Genomic DNA, 21310 nt, shown 5'->3' on the forward strand with positions numbered 1-21310 from the left:
CAAACTCGAGTGTATGGGCCACGAACTGCCGTGGGATTGGCTGCAGCGGTGAGTCCCAAGTGCGGTGTGGGAGGTGCAGGCGACGCACCTTGAGATCCAGGTGCAAGATGTACTGCTGGTGCATGTAGTGGATCCCTTCGCAGATCTGCCGGATGAAGATAATGGCGTCCAGCTCGGTGAGATTGTAGTCCTCGCTCACAATGCGGTCAAACAGCTCCCCGCCGTGTATGCTGCGGAGAGTCGACCAAGCGTGGACCGTTTTTAAATCCTTTATATTAAGTTCACTTGCTTGCTTGCGCGCTTACGACCGTGCAAATCTTTCGGTCGTTTTTTAACCCACTTCCCGTGATCCAGTCGAGCTGGCATTTTGCACACAGACTCATTGTGCGTGACAATTTATTTTCGTGAAATTTTTTCCCCAAAATTTTACACTCTTTAGGAAAAATAAATAATATTTAATTACCAATTGCTTAATGGTGGCAGGCAATCATCTGGCCCATAGGTGGCAGCCATCTCAAGCCAGAGGACGAGAGGACTCTAGCCGCCACGCATATAAAGGATTTATAGTGAAAAACTTAGTTTTTACGGGTTAATTTTTTGCCTCTCTCAGATTGTCTTTCCTCAAGGCACCATTGGCGAGTTTGCCGTGCACACAAGAAGCAGTTTGAGTTATTCAGTGTGAATTTCCCTACACCGATATTAACCTATCTAAATCCATTGCAACAAATATGCGTGATGGTGCTTTGGCAGTGGTGCACAAGCACAATCAACAGAAATGCAACACGTTCGTCAATAACACTCCCGCAGGTGATATTTCGAGCAGTGGATATTCTTCGTCGTGTAGAGACAGAGAAATTGAGAAAACAATCATTTGAGACAGCATAGAAATGTCATTTTAAGAATTCTTCAAGGTGAACAGACTCAAATCCAAGTGCGTATGACATATGCACACACGTTTTAGAGCGAACATGAGATTATTTAACATTAAGTGTAGAGAGCAGCTTAAAATATATCTGACAGAAACACTTTGGGCTGAATGTGTTTTTGGTAGTAGTTAAGCAATTTAGATTTCCCTTATGGCATCATCTGGTTTTTGCTGCCTCTATTGGATTCGGTGTCTCAGCAATAAAACGATTCCAGGAAGTGATGTTCTAATTTTAACTTGGCATACACCGTGCATAAATAATAATTTACAGCCGTTTGTCAACTCATTGCAGTATGAAGACCTTCCCACACCGTGTCAGCAATGGGCGTTGTTTAACCACACTTCACCACGTTGGTCAGTGTGGGTGTATAAATCCGGTGCCAGCGGTGTCAAGATCGGCCTCTGTGGAAGGGACTCGTGAAGGACGCTACTGGGCATTTGGAGGCAGTCGCCCTCCAACAACAACTGAGGGCAGAGGAGCGACGCTCACAACAATGAGCGGAGCGCCAGGTGGCTAAGACGCAGCAAGTTGGCACCGTAGGGGGTACAGTTGGTGCATCTATCAGTCATCTCAGTCAGCCAAACTTTGGCACCTGGGTCTGCCTGTGGATCTCCTCCTGTCAGCGAGCCTTCGACGCGTCACGTGGCCTCAAAGTGCACCTGGCCTGGCACAGGCGCCGTGGTGACGTCGCCGTCACTTAGTGGCGAATGGCGGCTATTGGTATATCCTTCACCAGAGACGTTGCCTGCGGCTGGGAATCGAACTCGGGTGGCCAGGTTCATCGCGAAGTGTGCGTATACGAACTGCGTGGCTGCGCAGTGATACACAGCCCTTTTGTCAATCCGATGCTGGATGAGGGCCTCCCCACGCAGTACGGGGTCATGGGGGTCATTTAACCAAACTAAATCACGCTGGTCAATGGAGGCTGGTGAAGGCGGTGAGCATGGGCTGCAGATGTGAAGAGGCAGGCCATATAGCGCACGTATAGTTAAAGAGAAACCTTATATATTCCATCTTTACGACTCCAAAACGGAGTTTGTTTTTAAACTGTCATGAAATTAATAGGCGTTGTATTTCACTCGGCGTTGTAAAAGAGCCAGATGTGGGCCCTACGTCTAACCATGTCACACGCGTGACAAATCGAAGGGTGGCTTCGTGTGCTGTGAATGTGTGCGGCCAGGGGAGGCTCGGCCATTCGGGGCCCGCTTGGGCCATAAACAAAAACATTAAAAGTTTAACACGCAGGAGGCTTTCGCGACCAATATCATCCATTATACAGTTATTTTGGGTTAGATCGCGTAAATATAGAAATGTGTCGTTAAACCCATCACCACAGCCAATTAGTAAGGTTTGTCCTGTAAACAGAACATGCCAATTCGTTACTAGTACAGCACACCGGTGTGTTGGAGAGCCAAGCCACAGCATTTAAAATCTGAGTACGATGCTTACCTACTCATCACAAATATGATAAACGGCATTCATCAAACACCCCACCCCTCTGGCGTGAGTGGGGTGGCACGGGCCAGGATGGGGCAGACGGGGCAGCTGCCCCAAGGCACCACCAAGCAGTTGGTGGTTTAAGATCTTTGTTGGGGCCGCAACAGTGGGGGTGGGAAGATGGCACCTTGGGCCGGGTGTCAAAATGAAGGGAAATGCCTCGGTGCCCACGGGCCACCCCGTGTGTGTGCGCGTGCGTGTGTGCGTGCGTCTACGAGCCACTCACTATTCCATAATGAGGACGAAGTCATTCTTGGACTCGAACGCGTCGTACAGCTGCAGGAGGTTGTTGTGCTTCAGCTGGTTCATGATGCTGATTTCGTTGTTCACTTCGTCCTGCTCGCACGCACACACACATACAGGCAAAGATCCCCCATGTAGCCCGCACAAACTTATGGGGCAAGTGCTGTAAACTAGCAACTAATAGGTGCCCACAAACAAAAACAAAACAAATATGCCCCGTATAGCCTTAACAGGATTTTGGGGCAAGTGCTATTAGCGAGCACCTATAAAGGTCGGGACAGCAAACGAGCGGCCAGCACCACGCCCGGCCACCGTTGTCTGTTTGATACAGCAGATCTAGCTGTGACGGTCCCATCTGATGATGGAGACTTGTGTTGCCTCCGAAACGTCGTGATTTTTATTATTTTATTTTTATTAATTTTAATTTCATTTTTTACCTACGTGACTTTACCGAAAAAACTAAGAGTACAAATAAATAACGTATATAAGTTCCAATTGCTTGAGTACATCAATTTCCAAGCTTGGGCAAGGCAGCAAAACAACAGTAAAAACAGTCCCAGACCACACCAAGACAACAACACACAGTCCCACACTAAAATGGCACGTGAAAGTTGAACGAGGATACGTGGGCAAGGATGAAAGTTACAAATCACGATCGCCAGTGCGGTCGTATCCGGCACGAATCGCACTGTGCCACTCACCTTTTCCTTCACTCCTTTGGCCTTGATGACCTTGGCAGCCAGCGTCATTCCAGACGTTCTTTCAACACACTTGTGGACCCGTCCAAACCGTCCCTCTGCGACAACAGGCGAACGCGTGTGCTTTCATTGCGACACTTCGTTTACATGAAATACGAAGAATGATTCCAAGAACACAGGATGAGATGTTACTATCCTTTGTGCAAGCACTTCCAAGAGTTCATTTCGAAGCTGTTTTGGCAGTACCAATTGGCAGTACCAATTGTGAAAATTCGGTCACAGTTCCTATGACCACTGTTTTATTGTTTTTATGGCTTTATTTTGGTGATTTGAGATACGTTTTTTTGGTTTGGCCATGTTTGTTTGTTGTAGTACAGAGTTAGACTGATGGCCTTAATCTAAGTTGTCTTGTGGTTGTTGTTGTTTGACTTCTCATTTTAGTGTACGGTGCTTTTCTCTGCAATATTTTACTGTCTTTTCTTAGATTTTCTGTTTGCACTCAGTCACATATTCACTTTAAGATGTTTTTTTGTTCATGTTTTTGTTTTTTGTTTGTTGCGGTTGCACCCGATTCAAGAGCCGAATGGCTCACAGGGCTATGTACCTAATACATGAACTTGAACTTGAGATATCCGTGGAAACAACTTGCGTGACATTTCCATCACGGCAGATTGCACACTTGCCTCGTGCGCTTTAAGTCGGATCATTTGATGTTGAATTGGACAGAAAAATAAAGTGACTGCGTGCATCGGCACAACTCAGTTATCATCTCATTGCAGGAGTGATAACCTCATGATAAAAGGTTTTTGGTTTAGATCGCATAAGTATAAACGTGTCGTTAACGTATAAATGTGTCGTTAACGCGTACATGTGTCGTTTACATTAACAACACATTTATCCATAATAGCGATCGAACCCAAAAACCTTTATTATGAGTGATAACAAATTAAACGTGAAGTGTCACAGCTGTCGGAGGGTACAAAGTGTCGGTGAGGTGTTGCCTACAACTTGGCGAGGACAACAAGCGACAATCAAGAAGCCTTGTGGGCCGGAGCGATGACGTCACACTGGCACGCGCAGTGTGACGTCACCTCACTGCGTGGCTCAGTAAGGTGACGTTATCGTCGCTATAAGTAAAAACTTCCGAGGACGTGCGCTCAGCTGGAGAGCGTTTACAGAACGCGGGGCGTGCGCACGACGATTCGTCGTCACTCCCTGTTCCCCAGAACTGCGAGGTGTGCGCACACTCACCCTCCTAGCACGTCCTTCTGCTTGATGGAGTAGGAGGTGCTGACCGCTTCGCTCTGTGGCACCACCATGCGGTGTTCAAACGGAGCCGGAGGTGGAGGGCAGTCATCTAAATCGCACACACACACAAAAAACATCCGCAAAGATCCCCCACGTAGCCTTCGACAGATCGTGTTCATGCAAAGTGTTGTTGGCGAGCGCCTATGAAGGCCGGCGTGGTACACGAGGGGGTGTTGTGGTCAGCATGACCGCCTTTGTCTCATGAGTGGTGATATTTACACATTGCACCAGGTACTCATTTGAGGCTAAGTCAACCTACGGGAGAGCTCGGGAGAGCGGGGGGGGGGGGGTGGTGCCATGCCAACCATGCTACACCACCGGTCTCGACGAAACAGCAACAATAAGTGCATGCGTGTTGCATAGTAAATGGCACTTGATCACCTGCTTACAATATCATTGCCACACATGACGAGTGGGATAGTCCAGAGTTGACACACTTTACTTCTACCGTTGCTCGAGTGCTCGCGGTGGGCATCACGACTTATCGGCTCGAGCGATGGCATCGCGTGCGCGCCACCTCCATGCGACTAAACCAAAAAACCCCGTCGCTGCCCGCGGGCCGCGAGCGGTCACGGACTACAAACCTAAAACGTCGTCGGAAGCCTCTGAGTTCGGCGTTTCTTCAGACTCGGCCTGCACCGTGCCCACTTGAGTCTCACTCGAGTCCTTGCTCTCAGTCGCACTCAGTCCCTTGCCCGTCGGCTTGCTCTGGCCATCGCTCGGCCCCTTGCTCGGAGCGCCGCCCGTAGGCAAGCTCGGCCCGTCGCCCAACGTTGCCTTGCTCGGTGACTTCTTCTGAGCCTCGCTCGGTATTTTGCTCGGGGCGTCGCCCGGAGAGGCTTTGCTCTTTATCTTCAGCTCCTTTGTCTGGGTAACAACGGGTGCAACCTTCGCATCGTTCCCCTCGTCGACTTTGCTCTTCTTGCTGTCCTCTTTGGGACCTTTCCCCTCGGTCGCCCTCTTCTTGGTGTCTGCCTCCCTCTTGTCCTTTCCGCCTTCCGCACCCTGGGAATTCGTGCAGCTCGATAGGCCTTTGTCCTGCGACCTTTCAAATGGGGCGGGGTTGTTGAGACACGGGGTAAAACACACGGAGAGATTATTGAGCGCAAGCCCCGACTGCTTTTGATATCACAGCAAACAGGCAATTGATTGCAAGAAAAACCTCAACACATTCGTCAATGACACTGCCATACAAGGAAGGGCCAATTTTTGCTATATGTGCTTGTGTACCATGGCCAACAAGGCATTATGTGTTTTTGTTGAACTATTTGTATTGGTTCAGCACAAGCTCTGCAACAAAAGAGCACACAATGTAAATGTATAAAGCATCTCAATGCGACAGCGCCACAAGACCGTAACGGGTCTGGGCGACTTGACGATTTTCGTGATTTGTTCTTGTAACGGTGGTTGGGGACACGGGAGGGCTGGTTGCCGGGGAACATCACCCGGCGCGCATCTCACTTTGCCGAGAAGTCTTTACAAGGACTCGGCAGAACAGGAGGCGGCTCTACGGCAGCAGCGGTGACAGCAGTGGTGGCAGCGGCGGCGGCGGCGACAGCTTTCTCTGCCACGAGCGAGCATTTCCTAACTCTCGCAATGTCCACGCGGGCCTCGTCGTCCGTCGGTCGCCCATTGACGGCGGCGGGGCCCGTCGCGATCGCCCCTTCGCTCTGCGGGTCGCTGTCCCCCGCCGCGGGCGACTCCTCGTCCGTCTCCTTCTCCGTCACCGAGCCCTCCTCGTCGTCGTCGTCGCCGTCGTCGCCGTTCACGCCGCTCACGTCCCTCTTGGTTTTGCGGGCGCCGGGCCTGGCCAGCGGCGTGTTGCCCGGCGTCACCTTGGACTGCACTCGCTCCACGGCGGCTCGCACCGACCAGCTGCGGCTCTGGCCGAGCCCGGCGGCGGCACCGTCGCCGCCGGCCGCGCCCATCGACTGCCCGCGACTTGCGCGAGTTCTCCTTGTTCAGCTGCTCGATCGCGTCGTCCGATTTGTCCGACTCGGAGTCATCGGGATCTGCACGGTCGCGCCGACGACACAAATCGGATCATTTCACGTTTTGGACGTTTGCCCGATCGGTTTAATTTAGTCGTAACTATTTTGGCCACTCCACCGCCGCTCCTCTGTAGGTTTCCTGCCTTATGTGAGAAGTTGGGATTGTGGTCTGGGATGTGGAGAGTTAATGAACGAATTTATCAGTCATAACTTTTGTATTGTTTGTGTCTTTGTTTTCGTGCCATTTCTTAATTTGTTTGTTCAGTTTTATCAAGCGACCAGCAACAAACATCACTATTTGAGTGCGTACTAGATAGCAGTTACTAGAGTTCTTGAATTGAGCAAGGTTGTAAGAGCTTGGGAAAAGAGACGTGGGGAGGGAATTTCAAAGCGGAGCAGTGCAAGGGAAGAAACAGAAAGGGAAGTGTTTAGATCTGCAGTGTGGTGGTTGAATACAGGATGAGACAACACAGTCAGTCTGATAGAACATTTTATAGAGCTATCAATGGGTGAAGATCATGTGGAACATTAATCATGGTAGGAGGTGACTAACCACCAAATCATGAATGGAAGTTACGCTGTGGGTCTCACGACATATGTTTGGGTGAGGTCATTATGTGGCCTAATTAAACAAATCTATTTTTAATAGGAATATTGTCTGTGAATAACATTCTTGTTAAATTCAATGTGAGTCATGCAAGCTTTGCCTTCCCCACTAATAATTATCAGCAAGCAGCTCTGTGTACTTACCAGTCTTATCATGGTGCTTTTTCTTGTGGCAAGGTTTTATTTCCGCCAGTCCAATCGGTGTCTTAAAATGCTTATCCTTGTGACCTTTCACCTGGTGAGATACGAGTACATTTATACACACAAAGGAAATATTAATATTTTTAAAAATGTCATTATGATTTTTGTTCAACCTATAAATATTTTTAAAGCCACTCACTATGCATTGCTGTGTAGCATTGTGGGTAACGTGTCTTCATAATTCTTACGTACCACATATAAATATTGAAAATGCTCAGGAAATTGTGTAATACTGAAGCTGAAGGAATCGTATAAAATAATATGTGATTTAAAAAGCATCGTGTGATTAAAATATTATTTTTAATAATTAAGAGATTAGGTCTGAGCATTTACAGAAAATATAAAAATGACACATACAACACTGAAACGTATTTTTTATAATTAGAAAGTGGATTTGTAGACACCTCCTATGACTGACCACATCAATGTGCTTGCTCATGCCTCACTCAGTACAGAATTCCTATTTCCCCCATGATACCCTCTTCTCCTCAAGCCTCCTTTTGCCGACAATGCATCCCCCCTAAAAGTACCTGATCTCCTCGAATCTCGGAAGCCTAAGTATTGTTGAGCCTGGTCAATTCTCTCCCGCAGAAAGACAGACAAAGAGGAGGGCATAGCTCAAGATGAGCAGCAGGAGGAGAGAATGGAGCGCACCGGGCAGGAAGGGGACAATGAATGGGCGGACCAAGACGTCGGGGCTGACAGGGTGACGATGAGACGGGAAGAAAGAGAGGGGGGGGGAGAGAGAAGGGAGGCGGAGTGTCCGGTTCACGGGCGGGCAGCAGCGGCAGAGCGGTGCCCGCACACAAGTCACGTGACCTACGGGGTGGCCACACACACGTCACGTGACCTACGGAAGGCTTGAGCTAACGTGGCTGATATATTGCACTGCTACAGCCCACGCCACAACATAATGGCAGTGCGTGTGCGCACATGCAAAGGAAGGTGGCCTCGGTTCTATATAAAGCTCAGTGCTCGCCTGTCAATCTGCGGCAGGTGACAGGATGGTTACGCGATATCCGCGACCTTCCACCTGGAAGTCTACCTGTTGTTCCTTGACACAGTCACCGCGTCGACAATACGCCTGATAAATAACTCGGCTTATTCTATATTTGTTTCAAATAGAAGTTGAGTAATTTATATCGCCGTTAGCCATGGTGATATAAATCCACTGCCAGATGATCGCCTACGATGCAGGCACCGTTTTACAAAGTGGCCTTATTGCTCTTTAACGGCCACTGCTGGTCATGCTCACAAGTAGAATACGTTTTATATAATCACATAAACATCTTCATACTTTGTATTTGTTCGCCCGGGGTTTCTGAAATTCCTACTGCCTCTGTCCATCCACCCGAGCAACATGAACGGCTGCACCACAGTCAATCAATCGGCAGGTCACGTGTGGTGGGGTAGAGTTTGGGCACTCTCACGTTTTACAACAAGTCTCGCCTGCGTGGCAGTGCAGGCCAATGTAGCTGCGTCTGAAGGAAGCTCCCAGGAGCTCTCCTGAGTTGAGCTCCTTCTACCAGCAGTGGCATGAGCAAGCAATTACAGGGCCGCGCCCTTGGCTTTTGTATCTTATTATTTAATTGTCACTCTGGTGGTCCCTTCCCCTTGGCATGATTTGTACGTGTCTCACGGTTCAACTGGCTCCTTCTCGGGAGCATATCGAGGGATTTTTTTTTAAAGCAGAGCTGTGCACGGGGTGGGTGGGGAGGGTGGCGTGACGGCCACGCAAGCCGGGCTTGGGGCTACAAATTGGGACAACAAAAGCTGACGTGTGTCACCCCCCCCCCCTCCACAACTCTCGTTCAGCTTCTTCCTGACCAAGTTTGGAGGGGGCCCCCGATTCGGTGAGTAACGACGCATTGATTCATCGATTAAAATAGATGCGTAAGCTCACGGCGCAAGTATCCGCGTATCAAATTTCGCGTATTTAGAATGGATTATAACTGACCAGGACAGTGATATTTAGAAATTTACTTATTTTCAATGAGAAAACGCGGTGTGCATTTGTGTCATTGCTTCACGTAAAGTCCTGGTCACAAAAGCAAAGTTTGTGGGGAATAATAGACATTTTCTATACTTTTGAGGCATAAGAAATTCGAAAAGAACACTTACTACCCAGGAACAAAAAAATCGTGTTACCACCGATTCGTCGACGCGAATCCCCACGGCCACTCGAGGCACTGCACGAGGTCCCCGAGTCGTAGAATAGAGGAGCGATTTCAGTATTTGTAATTTGGGCCCGTGGTGGTGCCCATTGGTGAGCGCGCGATCCATGGCCACAGCTAACATCAGTGGCGAGTCATCTATAGACCGGTCCTGCCTTCGCTCCTCCTCCCCTACCCCCACCACGCGTCACCCCACACCGTGCAGCATGGTGAAGTATGGTCAAATAACCCTCACGACCTACACGGCACGGTTAGTCCTTTCATCCAGTCGTGGATTGACAACGGGTCTGTAATTATTATAATTATTATATACTGTCATGTACAACGTATTTCATGTGCTGCTACATTTAGGCTACTTTGGGAAAACTTCAAATCAAGATTAAAACTAAGACTGTACAAATGATGAATCGTGAATTATAATCAATACAAACAAGACGATAACAATCAGACACAAATTAGTTCATCCTTGAATCTAACCGCTATGCTGAATTGTGATCATTTATCCAATCGCCGGGAGAGGAGGGGGTGGCGTAAGAATTTACTTGGCGCGGTGATATGGCTCAGCGGTAACGTGTTCGCCACTTGTTGCCGAGGCTCTCGGTTCGAATCTGGCAGGCGGCCCTGGTTATAACCATGGGCGTATTCGCCATGAAGCACACACACCGCCTGCTTCGCAGTAGGCGTTTAAGATTTTTTGACATCAGTCGAGATTAATTGAGCCATTTGTGTCCCGGCGTCATGGCATACGTTTGAATGTATTGAAGTTACACCGGTGATACGCGGTATATATAAAAAGGAAATGTTATCAATCATTCTTTATTTTCCCGCGAATCACAAACCCCGGTCAGAAAATCTTGTGGAGTGCGTCAAATCAGTTCTCGTGATGTCGAAGCAGTCGGAAGACGAATGTTAGGAGTGGCTAAACACGAAGCTTCACAGCCTGTTGCTGTAAAGCAGCACACAGCCTGATGACCATTGGCTGCTTCGTGTTACAAAGGCAGATTTGACTCCTCGTGCGCTAGACTTGATCGGACGGTTCTTCGATTCAACAAACCCAAATCAACGGTCAATATTGACCTCAGCAGACTGAATTAACTTTCGAATCGCGTCAAACCTGGGGACAGGGTCAATTAAAGACCGATAAACAGATTTGCAGATTCAAATTGAGATTTTAGACTGTTTTATATGGACTGGTATGTTATGCTGTACCGGTGTACGGCCAATACGCCCATTTATCAAGTAAAAAAAAAACACCTACTAATTGCTCAATTGGGATTGCACACAGTAATCATCGCCCCCACCCCCTACTGGCAAAAACACACCATCATCATCATTATTACTGCATGATGAGGTCCAAATGGGCACCGACTTTACTGTGGGAAGGAAGCGACAGTAAAAGTTGGCTGACGACGCAGAGCCCCATGTGTCACAGCCCCATCTGCCCCTTGACAGCTGATGGAGTGCACGGTGGTCACCAGTGATGGAAAACAGCAGCGGCCCTGCTGCGCTATTGTGCTTAATTGCATCCGGGAAGATCCTCGCTATAACACTTTATGGAGTGGCGTTTGTGGTCCATTTGCCAAGTGGAAACCTCAGTGCGGAGCCTGCTAAATTGGGTGGACACTCCATCTTTGGTCCGGAAACTCCCTGGATGGGCTCGTGAATACACGAAGCTCTGGGCTGCCCGCTCTTATGTCACTCATTATTATGGAATTTCACACCACAATGGGTTTACCCAAAGGATTGTATAACAAACACTGCCCTTAGAGCCTGTCAACCCTGACACATGAACTGATAGCACGAATAATTGAACAAATGTCAAACAACAGGACACCTCTTGAAAATATAAATAGATCCCTGAGGCCTGGAGCAGGCTTTCTCGGGTAATGTGCTTTAATCATTATCATTGTAAACGTAATTGCCTGCTCGGCAGTGAGGCGGTACCTATCTCCATTACATCCCTGAGCCAGTGGTGTAAATTTAATTTAATTAGACCTTCCTATAGCAGGGACGAGACTCTCTGCAGGACAACCACTCTTGACTTATCGACCCCAGAAAGACGATGAGTCAACCACCAACAAGGCTTTGAACTCGCAACCTATTTCCAATCACGAGCCACTTATGCTCACGCAGAGCCATTTATAAAGAAAACAAACAATCGATCCTAACCATCAACATTTTCATGATAAAGTTTTTGGGTTAGAACGCGTAAATCTAAATGTGTTGTACACCCACCAGCTAAATAGTTAAGTTGTCGCGTGAGCAGAACATGTCAATGCATTACATCAGCGAAAGCCTACGTGTTAAATAAACGTCGTTATTCCATGAGTTGAAAGCAAACCGTCGTGGCAAAATTTGAGAACGGCCATTGAATGCCATGGCCAAAAAAGAAAGCGCACAACAACAGTGATTCCAAACGGCCCATTGTCCACTGACAGGGCTGATGAGACGAGGCAGATGCCAGGCTATTTTCTGTCCAAGTGCATCAAAGTGTATCAGGCAAACGCATCGCATGACAGGCCCTCAACGGACATGCGCATGCCGGTGGCCCTTAAAACAAAGGCAGGCAATTCTATTTTTCTTGCTGTGTGCAGCCCATCCCGTAGGCAAGTCTGGGAGTCCTGTGGTTTACTTAAGGATAAAAAACAAAATCTTTATAAGTCTTGGCAATTCATCACTAGATGAAAGCCTCCATAAGCTGCCGGCCGCCTCCCATGATTCTGAGATGTAACGATCCAGCTAGCACACAAACCCATTTCATCACTCTATCTCATCTCGAACGTGTACCATTCAAAGTACTGTACAGTATTGTATGGTCGAGCGCCCACAAAAAAATAAATGGAGAATAATGAATAAATGTTGCACTTGTTTAAATACCGCAATGGTATAACGCTCGTAGCATGTATTGGCTGATTAGCTTACAAGTGACGACATCACATGTATCCCTCTAATTAAGACCGAAGCAGGAGGATTTCTCCACAACTTTGGCTGTCCGTCTGATGATGCTAGTTGTAATTACTGGCGAAACGTCGTACTCGATTTGTAAATGTTGCAGATTTTAATCTCTAACACACCGGTGTGCTGAACTAGTAACGAATCGGCATGTTTTGTTTATGTGACAACCCTTACTGATTGGCTGTCGGGTGGTGGCGGGTTTCACAACACATTTATATTTACGCTCTCTAACTCCCCCCAAAAAACTCTATTATGGATGTATTTACTGCACTGCCACAGTTGTGTGGCCCCCTAGGTGGAATGCTGCTGGTTTATAATGTCCAGCCGTGACTGCTCATGTCTGCTCATGATCCCATTCGTTGGCTTTACATCCAGGTGAGATCCAACGGAGGTGTGCAGCCTCTTCTGCAAGCAATGCCAAATTTGGTCATAAATGAGGGTTTTCTCAATATATATCACGCATTCATCAATTATGTATAATTCATCGATCATGAATTGCCTGAAAATGCTTGACGATATAGAGGACAACAGACCTTGTGCAATAGTTTGAAGCACCAGCTCACCACTTGACTGCCTTCCATCTTGTCTGCGGTTCTTCAGCGATTTTGAGATGCGATGTGCACGAATAACAACATTATATGAAACTAAATATTATTTCCTAAGATGACCCATGCTTACTTCATTGGAACAATTTACAATCCACTTTTGCTCATCTAGCCACAGATGGCCACACAATGAACATTATTATTAACTTTTGTTGTCCACTTAATCTACCAACCCCCAACAAGATCCTGCTCTTTGGACAATGCCATTTGGAGGGTCTTCTTCTTTCACACGGCGGCTGATGTAGATGCAGTGCAACAACTACAATGTCACATTCAGATGGTAAAGCCAGATAACCGCGCCAGAAGTAGCTGAGTGTACCGCTGTATTTGTGGATGGGACATTGCGTCGTTATATGTTGCATGGTCTGTTCTGGATGACCACAGTTGCACAATATTATCGTTTTTTATTACATTCTTATTTTTATATTTTAATTTTTTGGAGTAGAATATGACAGCCTTCACGTGGCCCACTCTGTTAAGAGATAAATCGCGACGCATGCCGTCAATGCCGTGACCGAACATCGATCATCGATCTCCCGGTCTCCAGATCAAAAACACATTTTGTGAGTTATCAAGTTTTATTTTTCCAGGACAACCTTCAATCATGATATTGGACTTTTTTATGATCCATCGACAGCTGCATAACTGTAATGCCGAGTATTTGAGCAATGGATTTGCCACAATAAACCAGCAGCCTTGCTAAGATTACATTGCATGAGGCAGCACGCACTTTGGAAATGCCCTCCAGCATTACTGGGTAGCAGTGGGGATTTAAATCCTTGTACCCAGGAAATGTGCTGGCTCAGAGTCAACAATGCAGACCACTAGACTATCACTGCACCGTGGCATGCTCCCATCTTGAGGCTCAAGGTTAGCCAGTGGAACCCCCGCCCCAACACCACATCATCACCCCTGACAAAGTATTGGGAGCATCGTAACGACACGCAAGAAGCCACGAGCTTCTCGGCCAAGTCTGTCGACAGTTTCGTGTTACGTCAGTACCCAAGCAGTCACCGTTGAGAGTTTCACCGACAGCTGAGTGCCATTTAGCATCAGCGGCCAATTGCACTACAACGGAGACTTATTTATACCTATTGTACGTGCGTACATGTAACAGCCCTCTTGCCAATCCACTGCTGGATGAGTCCCTTCGCACGCCACGTGGGTCGTGGGGGTTATACGACCGTGCTTCGCTACGCCGGTCAGTACGGTTGTGTGCGGAAGCGGGGGAGCATAGACAGTGGGAGAGTAGTGTACAACAGTGGGTTTGGTTGCTCTGCCTTCTGCTTCCCACAACGTAGCTCCACAGCAGGAGGAGGCGCAGCAGCCTATAACACCGCGTTATGCATGGTGGCTACCAGTCCAAGCACCAGCCAATGGTCATAAATAGATTGGATAGTGCTCGGATGGATAAACACCCATCCATAGCAAAGAAGTTATAGGCTCCTGCTGAGGGACCACGTGGTGGGCAGAACGAGGTAGAATAAAAATGGTGAAAGTTTATAGATACAGAATTGAAGAAAACATTGTAAAACAATGAAAGATCAGAATTGTTAACAGTGATCGGTACAACTGAAGATTAATTAAAAAAAAATTTGATCTGAATGGGGTTACTTCTGGTTATAATAAAAGTAAAAATACATAATAAAAGTACAAAATAAAAGTGTTGTCTTTGTCTGATAAATTCCAGTGCTGGTGTGGATTTCTATAATCAGGATATATACTGCATATAACAGTACATGTAGACTTCCAATATCAGGAATCTCAAGATAGAAATAAAATGATGAGTACAGTCTTTTTGCTGGTACATTCAGATACCACACTGCAGCCCTCACGGCCACAAGGAGGTGATTGTGTTAATCGTTCATGACCAATGGTCAAAAATTAAGAATGATTTTTTACAACCATTTGTCCATCCACTGCTGGAGTAAGGCCTCTCCATGCCATGTCAGCTGTGGCCGTTGTTTGACCATACTTCTTCATCGTGCAGCTCAGCGTGGGGTTTGATGGTGGGAAGCCCAGGACTGGTTCTGATATGTATTGCCACTGATGTTAGCCGTGGCCGGGAATCAAACCGCTTGGTTCATAGCGCAGTGCACTATCACCATTTTGTCAACGCTCCACCTGTTCCGAAATAAATTACATTTAAGAGGCATCATTTTGTCTAACATGGCATTACTTAATTACAAAAACTAACATTTTACCGATATTTTCAATTGTATTTATTCCCAATTTTGTGGTAACACAATGGTACTTTTAAAAAAAAACTTTTCCATCTTCCAGAAAATGTCGAGAATGGACATGAAGCTCGCACATAGGCAGTGCGGCACTCACGCCCTGTAGCACACAGCACGGACCAGAGTGTCCTTGTGGGAACCAAATCGTCCTTGCCCACGGCTTCGCGATTGTGCCCCTCTGTGGCTCCCTCCGCGCCAACCTCTCTGTCCATGGCCGCCCTTCTCGGCATAGCGTGTCATAACACGAGCGTGGAATGCTGATGGATGGATGGCATATGTTACAATGTTGTGCTTAGGGAGCTGTTACACAACACCGAGTTGGAACGTCTGATGGAGCTTCTTTGGGAAATATACCTCTGTATAAGTCATATAGCCACTCGCCGAAGGTTTAATGCCGCCGGACGAACGAGCCCCTTGTTACGTAAGGCTTCGTGAGAATGAGAGCGAAATTAAAATGCGACGACGAATTAGCGCACGACGACACACGAGCGCCCACTTTTAAAAATAGCCACCGCGTGAGAATATCTTGAGATTATAACATTCTTCTTTAGAGAACAAATGCAACGGGAGTTATGTGTCATTTGTGAGAGAGGGGGGGGGGGGGAATTCCGTATATGCATCGACGCATCATTGTTAATTCTATCCTTTGCTCTGTACTCAAAAGAGAAACTTTCATGCGGGAAAATGAATATGTAGAGAGAGAAGCGCCACCCATAGAGTTTGGTTTTCGTGCCATTGCCTAGACCCACACTCACATCATCTACCTTGACATCTTGCTTGGCTCTGGAATTCGATATCCCGTCTTCATCTTCGCCCCCTTCCGCCACGCTCCCATGCCGAGACGGCGCGCGTCCCTTCAGAACGAACTCCACGAGGCGCGAGTTCTTGAACGTCTCTCCGAGAAAAGAGATGACCCCCTGCAGGCCGGACATCATCCTCTCGAGTCCCTCGATCTTGCGGCCCTGCTTCTCGCTGCTCTGCTTCATGGAGGTCATCATGCCGCTCATCTCCGCGTAGAGCTCCTGGATCCTCCGCTGGCTTTCCGCGTCGACGCTCTTGCGCCTGACCTGACTCACGCCGCCCCTGACCACCTCCTCCTGGTTCACCTTGATCGCCTCCACGTCCTTGCCCAGGTCCGTGATCTCCTGAGACATCTCGTCCAACTTCTCGAAGACCTTGTGCTGCATCTCGAGCAATGCGTCGACCTTGAGCGTGAGCAGGTCCAGCTTGATGTCCACGCTGCTCACGCTGTCGACGGAGCTCTTGCGGGAGAGCACCGGCAGCTTGCGGACGATGCCGAGACCGCCGGCCGGCCCTTGACGCCGACAGGCGTTGGCGTCGAACACCTTGGCCATGTGGTTCACCAGCGTGGCGTCGATTCTGCCGACCTCCCCCATGCTGCCCCCGCGCTGCCCCCGCGCTGCCCTGCGCTGTTCCGGAGGAGCGAGGGCACCGACTCACAAATCGCCTCCTAACTTGTGTCAACGAGAGGTGAGACAAGTTAAATTGAACAAGAGGCAAACGGCCTCGCCGTTGATTTGGCGCGTGGGAAAAGGAAAACCAAGACGCAGGTGGAAAGGCTTCGGCGGTTTTCATTCAAAACCTTTGGCACGAAGAGCACGAACGAGGGTGTCGATCCGTGCGCAGCTGTCGTCTCGTCGAGGCGGAGCGCGGCTTGTGGCGAGCGCACGGAGCCCCGCTGGGAGCCGCCCGCCTTGTGGCGCTCCGGGGCCGCTCGCCGCAGCTCTTGGACCCGCGCGTTGCCCCCCCCCCCCTCACTGGGGGAAGGGGGGGCACGGTGGTCAATCCCCCCCCCCCCCACCACCACCACCGATGGCGATGATGAATGAGAGGCAAGGGGCTTTGCCGCCCCCCCTGCGCCCTGCTGCGTCACGCATCTCGGCAGAGTCGGGGGGGCGGGATTCCTGCCCCGCCCGTGGTGGTGGTGCCAGGCAGGTGAAGTGGAGTCACGGCCCAGGCGACGTCTGTGCCACTCGACAACCGCACCACAACCTCTTTGTTGTTGTTGTTGTTGCTGTTCAACTCAGCGCAGGACTCACGTCCCACTCGATTTAGAACTCGAATCACTTTTGCGGCGGCGGAGTGGGAGCGCGATTATCAGGGCAGAGTGCTACGAACACGTCAACCTGAATTCGATTCAGTCGGCCGCGACTAACATCATCAGCGATCGATATCTAAACTGGTTCTAAGCCCTCTACCCTTCACTAGCTTGCACTGACCAGCAGGGTGAAGTATGGTCAAACAACGCCCACGACTGAGATATTGGGAGGCCGTGGTTTGACAATGTACTCAAGTTTGTGATTAATGGGTAAACCCCATCGACAGGAAAAACTTCTGCATGTCCATGTTTTACAGAGTTTGGAATTTCGCTCGACATCAGCACCTAGCAGCACTGACATTACACGAGCACATGTCTCCTTGTAAATATGGAAACAGAAGTAGCTGCCAAAGAGGACTCAATCGCGCGTCACCTTCACGTCAGCGAGCTGCAACCGCTCACTTTTGAATTCACAAACTAACTTGCGTTGCTATGGCGCATTATGGGTAATGGAAAATATAAGCAGAACTCCATTTTATCTTCCCCCATGAATGTAAAACTATTTATATTTTTGCCTATCAGTCAACTGGATTTTGAGAGGAATGTGTAAAAGCGGCGTTTGTTTAAGCAAGCCAACTCTGGACTGGTTTTTGACCTGCGCGGTTTGCGTACTTAAACAAATGCTGCTTGATCAAATGTTGGTGTGAAAAGCTATAGATTGAGAGACAAAACAACGTACAGTACTGTACATTTGTTGATGTACAGACAAAGAATGGAGTGTTTTTCTGGTACTGACATTTTAAGTGTACGTAGTTTAAATACATGCCGCAGGGCAAATGTGGGCAGAGAAAGGTAGGGAAAACTTCCAAATGTATCCGAGTGGGATAGAACTCAGCCAGCGCGAGTGAGGGCCTCTTGTAACCGACTATCTCAACCCACTCGATCAAGACCGACGTAATACGCTCATTCAATGGTCATGTTGGTTAAGCTTCATCTCGCTCAGCTCTACGATTACAAAGTGCATTTATAAAGCATCTTAATGTAGCTGCATCTCGAGACAGTTTATCACGGGAGAGAGGAGGAGATGTTTTATATTCATCACTATTTTTTTTAAGATGATGAAATCAGTTACTGGCAAAAACGACGAGGAAGGGCATGCGTGGTCCTGGGCTTGGACAGGGGGCAGGGGGAGTCAACAGCACAGTTGGCAGGGAATTTCAGATCATGGCTCTGCATAAACCGAGGCTCTATACCGAGTGGTACAGAGCCATCATGTGGCCTCTCTACTGCGTGAAGTTTCACACTTGCGGACGATGCTGAGACTGCCGGCCGGCCCTTGACGCCGAACACCTTGGCCATGTGGTTCACCAGGATGGCGTCTGTTCTGCCAATCTCCCCCACGCTGCCCCACGCTGCCCCACGCTGCCCACGCTGCCCCACGCTGCCCCACGCTGCCCACGCTGCCCCACGCTGCCCACGCTGCCCCACGCTGCCCACGCTGCCCACGCTGCCCACGCTGCCCCACGCTGCCCACGCTGCCCCACGCTGCCCCACGCTGCCCACGCTGCCCACGCTGCCCCACGCTGCCCACGCTGCCCACGCTGCCCCACGCTGCCCCACGCTGCCCACGCTGCCCCACGCTGCCCACGCTGCCCACGCTGCCCCATGATGCCCACGCTGCCCACGCTGCCCACGCTGCCCCGTGCTGCCCACGCTGCCCACGCTGCCCCACGCTGCCCACGCTGCCCCACGCTGCCCCACGCTGCCCACGCTGCCCCACGCTGCCCACGCTGCCCACGCTGCCCCACGCTGCCCACGCTGCCCACGCTGCCCCACGCTGCCCCACGCTGCCCCACGCTGCCCCACGCTGCCCACGCTGCCCACGCTGCCCCACGCTGCCCACGCTGCCCACGTTGTGCTTGAAGGTTTTCGTGGTTGAGCCGCGTCGCTCTCCGGGGTGGTTCCAGGTTGTCCGGCGCGTTGCCTCGGCACGATGTCCGAAGTTTCGCTCCAGGTGCTGCGAGATTTTGCTCGCAAACCGAATGGAGCCGCTTGCGATGAGAGAGTCCCGTTGAGTATTGGAGACACTTCTGTCGGCTGTACTTCTGTGGCGCCTCTTCAAGGTTTCTTTCGCATCCTCACGAGTCGCTTTTGTTTAGGAGAGAACATCACCGTGATGCGTGGCCCCATGGCTCGTGAATTGATCTCCACAGTGCCATTGGCACATACTTGGAAATCATGATCAAGCAATTGCATGATATATGAACATCATCGACGTTGATTACTTCACTGCTGGATGAAGGCCTCCCAATGCGATCACCATCTCTCGTACTGTGTAAGCTGAACTCATTGCTCTGTCTCCGTGCTGCTTGTCGTTTTGGGCACGTTCTCTCCTTTGCCTGTCGTTCCATAACCAGTCTCACCCATCGGCCATCATGCCTACCAACCACGTGCTCTTATCAAGCTTGCTGACCTTCCTTAGCAGTGAACGTGTGGTAAGTTCCCGGTTGTGGACCCCGGTATCAGCCGGTCAGTATACACCAGGATCGGCATTGACAGCATTACACGGGCATCAGCACATACGTTTCCACGGCAATTCCACTGGCATCACGATCCCTGCCTTCCTGCCTGAATAGCGTTCCAGGCTCCACGCAGCCCGATCACCCCACATTGCCACAAGACTGCTGATCCCCAGGATAATTTTACAATTTTACCTTTGCGTTGACATGATGCTTTGAATGCCTTGACATCTCAAAGGGTATATCCTCAAATCTCTTCCTCACGCTTGGAAGGGAGCCCCCCAGCCGCAGCCATCCCTGTGGTTCGGCACCGTCCTGCATTAGTCTGCCAGCAGGGGGTAGTAATCGTGATGCTCTCACGAGGAATCTCGTTTGATTCTCAGAACGTAATTGGCAGGAATCGTGGACATCACCCAGGTCAAGTGCATGCCATCGATCTGATCCTGGGAAAGGAAAATTAATATTAAATACTCGGCGGGTGGCGGTGGCGACGCACGCCTCTAACCCAGCACTGTGGAGGCAGCGAGTGTTGGTGGATGGCACGATGTTGTGAAACTTCCTCGCTGTGGGTATCGAGGGGCCATATCCTGGCTCGCCAGGAGAAGGCGCTACAGCAGAGGGCGACTAATATCACCCTTCTCGATGGGATGGCGCGGTGCCTCCTCGCTCGCGTGGGCTGCCTCCGAGTGCTCAAGTTTCCTACTACACGTTTGAAACACTCATGAATTGGCTGAAAAATATATATTAATATAAAGAGAACTGCCTGGCTGCCTTCCAGCTTGTCTGTGGTTCCTCGGTGATCGTGAGATGCAATTTGCAGGGACGATGCTACAAATATCGCACTAAACAGTATACGGCTGCCCTTTGCAGAGACTGAAAAGGCATTTGAATCAGTGGAAATTGTTGTAGTCGTCCTAGAACTCACAAACGACCCCTTCTTCAGGTGACTGTACACTACACGCACCACACTTATTCATATCACAAGCTGAGAGCAATCGACATTTCACTGCCCAACGCGCAGATACTCCACCAGTAATCGTGGTGTTAACTGACTCGCCTGCTATACAGGAGGTCACGGGGTTCTATCGCAACTCTGACGCCTGCTGCTGCTCTATGTTTGGAGTTTACATGTTCTCCAACGTGGTCGCGTGGATTTTTATCCGGGTCCCTCCGGTTTTTCTCTCCACATTTAGAATCAACATTTGGCTGCTATACATTTCCACATGATAAGCGACTTCATTGAGCTATCATTTGTGGACAGGTCACTTATGAAAAAGAGCTATATAGCTCA

General features: G+C 49.4%; 1 protein-coding gene across 1 annotated transcript in view; it reads right to left on the reverse strand.

The window, feature by feature from the left end:
* Nucleotides 1-21310, reverse strand: part of MYLK3 (myosin light chain kinase 3) — a 64641-nt gene that overhangs the window by 12209 nt on the left and 31122 nt on the right. Inside the window, 8 exon segments of the mRNA XM_061548605.1 lie at nt 89-230; nt 2650-2759; nt 3368-3460; nt 4615-4721; nt 5257-5717; nt 6134-6606; nt 6608-6684; nt 7414-7504. Coding sequence (XP_061404589.1) covers nt 89-230; nt 2650-2759; nt 3368-3460; nt 4615-4721; nt 5257-5717; nt 6134-6606; nt 6608-6684; nt 7414-7504 — 1554 coding nt within the window.

Source organism: Lethenteron reissneri, chromosome 9 (genome assembly GCF_015708825.2).
Source record: "Lethenteron reissneri isolate LAM-NWPU_2019-01 chromosome 9, ASM1570882v1, whole genome shotgun sequence".
NCBI lineage: Eukaryota > Metazoa > Chordata > Hyperoartia > Petromyzontiformes > Petromyzontidae > Lethenteron > Lethenteron reissneri.